The 11,063-nt window shown below is 37.1% G+C and overlaps 1 protein-coding gene and 1 pseudogene across 2 annotated transcripts in view; both read left to right on the top strand.

Moving 5' to 3' along the window:
* LOC111647228 (E3 ubiquitin-protein ligase RNF19B-like) overlaps positions 1 to 2,224 on the top strand; it is a 2,475-nt gene extending 251 nt beyond the window's left edge. Inside the window, exons 2-4 of the mRNA XM_023396850.2 lie at positions 701 to 801; positions 1,008 to 1,163; positions 1,286 to 2,224. Coding sequence (XP_023252618.1) covers positions 701 to 801; positions 1,008 to 1,163; positions 1,286 to 1,741 — 713 coding nt within the window. The 3' untranslated portion in view covers positions 1,742 to 2,224. The remainder of the gene's footprint in view (positions 1 to 700; positions 802 to 1,007; positions 1,164 to 1,285) is intronic.
* A 1,987-nt stretch (positions 2,225 to 4,211) lies between these two features.
* LOC147817245 (ubiquitin carboxyl-terminal hydrolase 47-like) lies at positions 4,212 to 10,929 on the top strand (annotated as a pseudogene). Its single transcript, XR_015436532.1, has 12 exons — positions 4,212 to 4,269; positions 4,383 to 4,479; positions 6,153 to 6,268; positions 6,424 to 6,494; positions 7,076 to 7,201; positions 7,284 to 7,379; positions 7,943 to 8,071; positions 8,158 to 8,286; positions 8,369 to 8,409; positions 9,377 to 9,411; positions 9,554 to 9,690; positions 10,037 to 10,929. The product of XR_015436532.1 is annotated as a ubiquitin carboxyl-terminal hydrolase 47-like (transcript).
* Positions 10,930 to 11,063: the final 134 nt, after the last annotated feature.

The raw sequence follows: 11,063 nt of genomic DNA, 5'->3' as shown, positions 1-11,063 counted from the left end.
AAATGACAACTAAAGTTAACGTGCTGTTAAGTGGTAGCAACTTAAGTAAAACAAGTTAGTCTGACTTGTATGGAAAGTTGTGTTTACTCAGTATAGTTTAGGAAACTAAAAAACTCACCTTGGATAAATCAAGTGAGCACATCAAAGATTGACAGGTTTACTTATTTTTATATATAAGAAGATACAATTTTGAGCATTTTAAGCAAGGATCAATGTATGAAGTAACAAATGGAAGTATTCAATGAAACAAGTTGATTGCAATAAAGTAATTTTATTATAAACTGTAGCTGTTTATTACATTAAAAGCAGGTGCGCCTCCAGGGAAGCTACTAGAAAGTAGAGTAATTGTCAAGAACAGTAATACCAATCACCATGCACATTTAACATCCAGAACACAATCCACTCAATTTATGCCTGCAAACACATTACCCAAGAGCATGCTGGGAAACTCCATCCACTTATCCCGAATAAAAACTCCAGGAACACAAAGTTACAAGTCCAGTTTACTTACGTGACCTTAGTTTTATACCTTCTTCAGGCAAAAACAGTACATTACCCACATTACACGAGTTGAATCAACAGGATAGTGAGAAATAAGTAAACTACACTAATGTAATTCAAGTCAGCATAGGTATGACTTTTTACAGTGTATAACATGGTTTTTGTTTTTGTGCGACAATTTCTTTGTGTTTTTCCTCAGTTCTGTGTGAAGGTTTCAAGTCTCGCAGAGCTCTGATGTCCTGTGGTCACGCTGTCACTCCAATGTCTCTGACCAACTGGTGCCGCAGGTTACTGGATGAGGTAGGCTGTTCCTAATGAATGGTATGACCTTCATTTTATAATTCTATGTTTGAGATGGATGATTTGTGATGTTGGCTGATTGCAGTCCTAGAGAGTGGCTGTCACTGTAAAGTCTTAAAAATGTGTAGCCTATAGTGTTTGGTGGCTCGTTTCCAACTTCTAATAGGCTACTAATGAATAATTTACTTTTCCATATTTTAATAAAGGGTAAAAGCAGATTCACATGTGGCCAAAGTGGTTGTGATGTTGAGTGGCCTTACTCAGAGGTTCGTAAAATGGCTCTTCTGACACCTGAAGAAATGGAGTACTTTGAAAAAGCCTTGGCTTCCAATGCTATTAAGGATTACTTTGATGCCAAATCGGTAAGTGTCTCATTGAATCTATGACATTTACTAGTTGTTTTGGGGAACTAAACTTGTTCTGCTTGCTAATAAAATGGTGAAATAAAAAAGTCTCTTGTCTTTCACCTCCTTCCACATCACAGTGTCCTGGATGCAGCACTTCTGTGGTGAGAAAGGAAACCTTTAATCTGCGTGTCCGCTGCGTAGTGTGCACAAAAAACGGAAGACGGGCCTATGAGTTCTGCTGGCAGTGTTTGAAGGAGTGGAAGGGTCCGGCTCCACGCTCAGACCGCTGTGAAAATGACGGCTGCTGCAACGAACCACTGAAAACACTGAAAAACTGTCCAGATATCATCTTTCAGTCTGTGACAGGGGTCAGTGGCTGTCCCTCCATCCGAGCCTGTCCCACCTGTGGCTCACTGGTGGAGCATGACAGAACAAAATGTAAAAATGTTGTTTGCACCCAATGTAGGAAGGAGTTTTGTTTTGTGTGCCTGAAGCTGTCAGTAGAGTGTTTGAAGACAAGTAGGCATTTCATACCATGCTCCAGTGGTGTTGCCCCCAGACAGACCTCTATACCTGTGTGGAAGAAGGAATAAAGTAAACAGCACTATGTAAGTGCTTCAGTTTCTTTTGATGCATTCTTTTTGAAGTAATGCACCAGTGGTGTACTTTACATTATTCTCTGATTTTAAAGATCTGAATCTTATTTCTTCATAGAAACAAACAGAATGCATTCGTATTGTTAGTTAGAAATTGAGCCAGATGTGATGGTCATACCTGAAACCTGCCTGAATTATAAGGCTGAGAATTGGAACATATGATTATGAAGCATATATGAATTCATACATTTGAAATGAGGTATATATCCTTTCATATCCACCACTGCATTCTGTTAATTGTCTGATTGTGTATTGCTTCTTTAATGTAAGTGCATTGTGATTCCGCCACCTTTTTGTTATGTGTTTTCAGCTACTACTTTACTGCCTCTTTGTGCTGACTGTGTGAACAGTCACAGAAGGCAATTTTGTCCTAATAAGGCCTTGTCTTTCTGGTTGAATTAAAGTTAATGTACAAAGATACTATTTGAGTGAATTCTTTCTGCCTCTCCACTGTTGTATCCTTCAACTGCAGCAGTCATGTTCTGCATCTGCTCTTTAGTGTTTTAAAGGTTGTTTTGATAGTCCTCTGGCTCTTAAATCACAATCTGGTATCTTGTACCTGCTTCACTTCAACAGGGAGGGGCTGACAAAATACTTTAATTTTCACCACGAATAATAATGATATTGATAATAATTGGGCATTCATATAACAATACTGTTTATTTATTTATTAAAGTTTATTGTTATAACGATATATTTTCAAATTATACGACATCTCTCTCTCTCTCTCTCTCTCTCTCTCTCTCTGTGTCGCTCTATCTTCCTCCTTCAAACTGCCGCTGGTATAGAAATTGAAAGTTCAGTTACACGCCGGATCATCGGGACAGGCTGCAAAGTGAGTATTTCTGTGTTTTACCCTCCCATGTTAATACACAACAACAAAACCTCATATGCTTATCGGACCGTAAGGGTTATAGTGTAGCCTACACGTGGCACTTTACTGCGGGTTTAGTATCGTGCTCTTGTAGCTTATGGCTTGTGGTTTTGAGGCGTGTGAGTTTCCAAACACAACAGCTGCGTTCACTGGTCCCTGTCAAATGTTTGTCAAATCGGCAGTTGCTGTGTTTGTTTAGACTGAAAATGATTTGAGCTTAATCCTATTGTTGCCATTTTAAATGGAAATCGAACACCGTTGTGATTTTTGTAGAGAGCTTTCACAGCCAATTACTATATTTTACATGTTTCAAGCAGTGGTGAAATGTTGGAGATGTTGTACCTCAGTGAAAGTAGTAAACAGCAGTATAAAAATTCCTATTACAAGTAAACGTCCTGAATCTATAATTTCAATAATATATCATATATTTTCAGGAGTAGAAGTACAAACTTTGATTAATACTTGTTATGCAGCAGGATGGAACTTGCCATAGTGTTATATTATTGGATTAATATTACTCATGTATTAACGTGTAAGAATGTTTTATTGTTATATCTGGTGGCTGTGCTGAATATTTTAACTATTTTATATCGTTTGAATTTGAAAAAAAAAGTACATAATATTTTATACAGAGACCAGATGTTTTCTTAAACCCATGAAAAACCATAATCTGAAAAGTAACCATTGCCTATAGTTGTCAAATAAATGTAGTGGAGTACAATATTTCCCTCTGTAATGAAGTGGACTAGAATTATAGAATAGCATAATATAAAATACAAAATACAAGTAAAGTACAAGTATCTGTAAAGACTGTAAAACTTTAAGTGGAGTAGGGACGTAAGCCTAAATGTACTTAGTTACTTTCCACCATTGGTTTTAAAGTATATTCTACATGTAGACTGATGCAGTGAACGGAGAATCAAAACTAGATTACAAGTATCATTAGTATTGTCATGTACATTAAACGTATAGCTCGGGTTATTTCACGTGGGGTTGTATGAGCTAGTCATGCAGTCATGCACCACATGAAGCGTACATTTCAACGGATATTGGATTGTTTTTTTTTGTTTTAAAGGTCCACCAGTGTGCCAGTACTCCCGGCCATCTCTCCTAACTGGCAGCGCGCTGATCTCAGTCTAGTGCAGGGAACACACTGACTGTGCATGACTACCTCATGCAACCACATGTCAAATAACCCGAACTATCCTATTCCACTTCACTTCACTTTACATCTGTGATGTACCATACAGCCAGGACTCATTTTTGCTGTTAAATTCTAGATACAAACATATAATAATGGTAATTTGGATATGTGTATGTCTTTTTTAGTGTAAAATTAGGTCTCTTCAGATATTCCATATGCAATTGACTTGATATTTGTCCTTCTGCAGGCAATTCAGTTGCTAATAAAAAAACTTTTGTAAATGTTTGTTTGTAACTTAACTTCTGCTGTATCTAATGTGTTTTGACAGGTTAAATCATATAAATTCAGTAAACTAAAAATGTCAACACTCTCATTCAAAGGACATCACTATGTATCCTGCCCGTGTACAAATGTTCAGAGAGAAACTAGACAACTTAACCATCTCAGGTAAGTGACAAAAATGATGATGCTTTCCATAAGCATGTGGCTTAAAGATTTTCTAAGATTTATCATAATGTACCAGTAATTCTTACACTTCACTTTCACTGTTGTGTGTTTAGATTACCATGGCCTGAATAGTCCAGGTCTAACATGCTATTTGAACAGCGTGCTTCAGGTGCTTTTTATGACTGAGGACTTCCGGGCGGCAATAAAACGGTTTGTTACTCCAGCTTGTCTTTATATTTTTAGACAGGTCAGACCAAATGAAAATCAGAACAACTGTTTCGTTAGCTCTTTTCAGTATATTAACGGAGTAGTTTGACATTTGGGGGAAAGTTGAGAAGATTGATAATGATGTCTATGTACTAAATATGAAATAATATAAGCTAGTTATAATGACTGGACACGGAGAAACAATTAGCCTGGCTCTGTACTGAGGTAACAAAATCCACCTACCAAGACCATTAAAGGTCATTAATAAACAAAAATCTAATTGTAAAAAAAGTCATATCGTGGCAGTGGTGTGCCATCAGGGCAAGCAAGGCAAGCAGTGCTCGCCAAGTTAAAGCTAAAAATAGACATCAATTAGAATGATCTTGAAGTGGAAGCGATATCTCCTTACATCTGATCTCAGAACAACAGGGTGGCAGTTGTCTGCTTGCCTATCTATGAAAGTCACTGCACGCCACTGTATTCTGGTGTTGCTGGGGATTTTGCACAGTTTGTCTGTGGGGATTGGTTGCCAGGCAACCAGTGAAGACTACAGGAAGTTACTGGTTTCAGACAAGAAACTGTCTGGCACATAACCCTCTGTAAAATGGTGACAGATGAAACAAACGAGATATAGGTTTAAAATGGCTGCTTCTGCTAGAGATTTATTTCAAGAATAAATAATTGCATTGCTCCTCTTAAAAATATAACCCTCATAAAGATTAGGGCAGACTGGGTGGTCAAGTTATGAGATGACATGGGAGAAAACATCTGGAACTGTGCTCTGCAGAGAGTGAAGGAAAGTATTTCTTGTGCAAAACTAAACATAATACTATTCAAAGTTCTATACTGAGCTCATTCATCCAAAGTAAGACTAGCTAAAATATATCATTATGAAGAATCAAGTTGTGACAGGTGTTGAAATGCCTCTGCCAACTTAACCCATATGTTTTGGTCATGTCCTGCTCTGGGAACTTACTGGTCTGCGCTCTTTAAAATGATATTTCAGGCACTTAATATTGATTCCCAACCCAATGCAGGAGCAGCCATGTTTGGTATCACATATCTACCCTAACAAAATTTGTAATTCTTTCATGTTGCACATTTTGAACTTGTCTGGCATTCTACCACATCTTTAATTTTCACATTTTTCTAGAATTACCACCTCACATAATTTAGTTCAGGCCTATAGCAACGTCATCTTCGCTTAATGCTAACGCGACCTCTTTCATGAATTATCTTATAATTTATGTAAACATTACATACTCCTTTCAGCATGTATTTCTCTATGTAACCTCTTTGTTAACTATTTCACTGGAAGTCCTCTACTGCAGTAAGATAATGATCGATATATCTCGCTCATCTGTCATTCTTCCTGTATTATAGTTATTATTAAAGTTATATAGTTTCCAATATTCCACACAGCCTCACCCGCCTATCACACATGATGACATCACAATGGGGTCTAACCGCCAAAGACTCTCACAAAGAAATTGAATTAGTGGTTTTTTTTTTTACCAAAATGTCGATCTATTCCTTCAAAACGCATTTGTCAGAAAGGACTGCATGATAGGATATGAAATCACTCCAGTGCACAGACTGTTGTTCTAAACCATGTTAAATAATGTGACTTTTTTCATTGGTTAATAAAGTTGCTTGTACTTCTCACTGTGCCACAGATGCTGCAGTGAAGATTCAACAACCATTGACTCACGCCTGGGAAAACTGTTTGATGAGTTAGAGAGACGTTTGGCTAGAACATATAGCTTTACAACAAATCTTGGGATCACAGATGGTAAGTTTGGATTTGAGACATTTAACTGCAGCTGTGGGTGCTTATGTGTTAAAATCCTACAGACTCTTGAACCTGGTACTGACTCTATGAGGCAATATATAGTTGATATGAATGATGTTATCTGACAGAAAAATCTAACTTAACCCTACTTTCAGTACACAGGCAATGTGATGCTGCTGAGTATTTTGAGAAGATCCTGCATTTAAGCAGCATAGAGGCATCCAAGGTAGAAGCACATTTATTTACAGTATTTATTTATTTATTTATAGGGGACAGTGTGCATTAATCAACACTGACGTATAAGAACATCAATGCATGTGCTGGGGTTAGCTCAACTGCTAAAGACTTGAAAGTAGAAAAACTCAAAGAAATTACCCCAGTGAGTATCTATAGTATTTTTTATGACATATTACATATACTTCTATATAATATAATTAGATTATTATTACTTGTGCGTTAATATTTAAGCAGCATACTAGTCTTGTATTTGGTTGTAGTGGAGAAATTTGATTTCGTGCTGCAACTAATAATTGTTTTTGGCATGTTCTTGACCAATCCCTTAATTGAAAAGCTAAAACTGTGAAACTGTTTGTCACTTTTACTTGAAAAATGACTTTAATGATTAATTAGTTATCAAAACAGTCACTGATAAGTTTCTGATTATGGACTTTAATAGTAAATCATTAATTGACTAATTGTTTAAGCTCAAATTTTAAACACTATTGTACATAGAATCTTAATCTGTAAAGTAACAATTATGTATTTGATACAGCACTAACTGAGCCTCTGCTGTACTTTTGTATGTAGATTTTCAAGGGAGAGCTGAATCATAAAACCACATGTGTCGCGTGTGAGAAGAGGAACAACTCCAGGAGCTGTTTTTGGATTTTGCCACTTACTGTGAACTATTTGGATCGTCAAACGTACAGTGTGGTACTGTACTTTTTTTAATGTAGTTTTTCTTCAAGGGAGAAAAGAAGAACTTTAATTATTAAATAAAATACTCTGCTTACAGGTGACCGAGTTGAGGGCATACTTTAAAGGAAAAAGAATCTGCGGTGACAACAAGATTTATTGTGACTGCTGCAATAAAAAGCAAGATGCTGACATTGTGAGTAATAAATTAGATCTTTTGACGTCTTTAGTGACAAGGAGTAACTTTGTTGCTACTTCCTGTTCATACTGTTTTATGTTTTCTACTAAGTGACAAAAGCACACCTAAAACATTATTAATAAGCATATCTTATTTACCACCGGGCCTAACTGTAAACAGTAACAGTAATTCTATTTACTTACAGTAAGTGATTAAATAAAAACTAAATAGAATTAAAAATTAGCTACATAAAAATAATATTAAATCATAGTTCTCATATATATTCATAAAGTACTGGCATTATTGTGTAGGAAATGGGCATAAAGGTACACAAGTGGTATTAAGGTATTAGAAGCAATAATTAAATGCACTTGCAGCAACTCTTTCCTTACCAAATCTCAGCTACAATAAACTTTTCTGATCTTTCCAGATGTTGTCTAGTATCATAATTACTGTTCGCAATATATCCTTCCAATATAAAGCAACGTTGGATGAACATCCTGAAACTGAAGTCGCCTCATAAAATCAGTATTTTTACACTGTATGTTAACCCCAAAACATCTTTTCATTATGTGGTTTAGGGCTGTGAGATGACACTTAATCCACAGATTCTGACCCTCCTGCTGAAGAGATTCAGTTTTGACCACAATCATAAGTGTTATATCAAGCTTCACTGCAAAGTGGATGTCCCCTAAACTTTGCACATGGAGGTATGTTTTTATATTTTCCAGCAGCAAATTATTTTAATTTCACATTTCTAAAATATTTTGAATTTGTTCTACTTCCCTTTCTTCAGCAATGCACCTATGACCTCTATGCTTTAGTCAACCACTTTGGTAACCTCAGAGGAGGTCATTATACTGCAGAAATCAAGTCTTTTGAAACTGGGGAGTGGTATCACTTCAATGATGCCATTGTTAAGAGGGTGAGGAGGCTTATTTTTTTTCTATATCCAGTCAAATGTCATTAATCAAGTTTAACAACACTATTATTTTTCATCTCTACAGGTCAAACAACCTCTATTTGGGGCTGGAAACACCTCTGTGAGGTAAATGGTTGCCCTTATGTTATTGAGTGCCATTTCTTTAGTGGTCATGGTGTCATTGAGAAAGCTTCATATGTACTTTATTAGGGCCTTAATATGCTTCAGAGGATCTGCTTGTCAGATAAACTCACAGCATCGTAAACCCCCCCTAACCTTTCCAAAGTTAGACTGGAGGATTTGCGTCCAGTGATTTCTATCATTTGCTGGAGCAGACTGTCCAACAATTCCTGTTTACTCCCACTTTACATAGCAATTTACCAGTTGTGTAAAGGTGTGAAGGTACATCTTTTCTCTCAAGCTCTCTTTTTGTTAATAATTCAGTTGGACAGCCAATCCATCTTTTTGGTCCTTACATAAATATCTCGACAAATTTAAGATGGATTGCTATGATGTTCATTTGTGTAATGATTTTGTGAGACCGGCTTTTTCCATCTAGCGATATCTTCAGGTCAAAATGTTTCATTTGTCCAATACTCTGGTTTATGACCAAATACCTGCAAAACTAATGATATTCTCCATGTGCGAAGTGCTAATCAGCAAATGTTAACATTCTAATCTAAGATGGTTAATGTGGTAAACATCATACATGTGTCATTGTGAGCAGGTTAGAATACTGATGTTAGCATTTAGCTCAAAGAACTGCTGTGCTCAAGTACAGGCTCACAGAGCCACTAGCTTAGCTGTAGACCTTTAGACCTTTAGAGAACGAAACCATGGATTAATTCAAGGATAGAAAATCTAAAAGTATGTGCTCTTCTCCTCCTTTTTACTCATTTACTCACAAAGACACACAAAACACACAATTCTTGGAGAAAGATCAGGTGGTCAAACAACAATGTTTCGAGCATACTGAACCCTTTGCTAACAACCAGAACTGGGGCATTTTTAGTGAAGCTGTGCAGTCTGTAGCGATGCAGCTGGGGTTTATGTACCCCACTTTTTGATTATGTGTTTTTCCTCTGAAAACCAGGTCCCATACAGCATACCTTCTCATGTACAGGAAGGGTAAGTTTGCAAATGTACCACATTTACTGATACCTTAATAGATTTATTTTTGTTACACTGTAGTTACATATGTTAAGGTTTTGAATCAGTGCTTTACTTAATAGCAGGTTAAGTTCATAAGCTCCCTTCTTACTCTTCAAAGTGAGCGGACAAACTGATGAAGTCGACCAGAAAGCTGACTTCGCATATTCTGATGTCAAGGCTGAAGGAAAATGTGATGAGGCAGAGAGAGGAGAGGCTCTTGTTCCTCATCATCAACTGAAGGATGAAAGTTGCAGCGTAAGGGAAAACTTGAAGCGCTTAAATGGTGATGGTATTAAAGGAGAGCTATACTGATATAGTTTAGAAGAAATGGACAGATGGTCAAAGAGTCGTTGCCTCAAAGGGACACTGAAGCAGATGGAGACAGTCACTCCAATGGCTGCTCTTTCTCTTCACAAGACACTCATACAGTGTGTATGATGTGCTTAAATAATTACACGGGTTTACATAAACAAGATATAACAGAAAAAGATGTTTTTTTGTTGACTGTGGTCTTATAATAGATAAACACAAAGACCCTTTTGCAGGCAGAATTTATTATGGTGTTAGTAATTTATATTTACAAATTGTTCCTGACTTTCAGAAAAACTTTGAATGCTTCATATCAGCAGGTGTGGCATCAAGCGAAAAAGAAAGTAGGTATTGACACTTTTTTTTTTTTTCCTGGTTTGTTTTCACAGGAAATAAGATCATTTATACTTTGAAAGTACACTTTGTACCATATCTCATCTTACAGGAAACACGTCTTTAAGACACAACTGTGCCACTGACACAAACACCAGGCAGAGAATTTCTGAGAACCTTTGCCCAACGACTCAAGCCCTGCATGAAACAGAAACTTGATTGGCTGTGCTGTTTACAGTTCACTGAAATCTCACTCACTTTCAATTAATGCCAGACATTTACAGGAATTCACATGACTGCAGTTGGGTGTGGTTTCCCCCAAAAAACTATATCTGTTGTTACGACTGCGGTCATATTATTGTAGGTGGTTTGTTGTATATGTGTGTGTGTGCCCTGTGTTCCTGTTTTTTTCATTTGTATTCAAATAGGTGTGTGCCACAGCCGCGCCGTCATTGGGGGAAAGGCTCTGCACCCTGGTTGGTGATTGGCTGCAACCCCCGATCACCTGGTACATAAAGAGCCAAGATGGCCGCCGGCTCCCTCTCGTTTTCCTCTTCTCCCAACTGGCCACACCGTTGCAGCAATTCAGTTTTGTGTAGTTTCTTTGTTTCATTGAGTAGTAAGGGTGGGCTGCCAGTTTTGTTTCTCTGGTTTTTTTCCTGTTTATTTAGTCAGGGAGGTGAGTTGATTGTTATTTGTTTTCCCTTGGTGAGCTTAGTTGTTTATTTTCAAGACAGAGGGATTATGTTTATTATGTTGGCCTTAGTCCACCCTGAAGCCTAACCTGAATATTTTTTTCCTATATGTTCAAAAGAAACTTTTATGTTAATAAATCATTTTCTTTATATTCAACTAATCTTTGTGGTGGCTACTTGGGACTTTGGGAAGATGGGGCTAATTCATGCTGTGTCCTAGGGCCCCCCTAGACTGGGGCATAACACTGTTTTAATTCTATGGTTCTTAAGTTAGATTTCAACTAGAGGGGT

The sequence above is a fragment of the Seriola lalandi genome, unplaced genomic scaffold (genome assembly GCF_002814215.2).
Source record: "Seriola lalandi dorsalis isolate HSWRI2012SDOR001 ecotype SW California unplaced genomic scaffold, Sedor1 jcf7180002054983, whole genome shotgun sequence".
NCBI lineage: Eukaryota > Metazoa > Chordata > Actinopteri > Carangiformes > Carangidae > Seriola > Seriola lalandi.
Note: the sequence above shows the minus strand (reverse complement) of the source record. Positions and strands in the feature narration are given on the sequence as shown.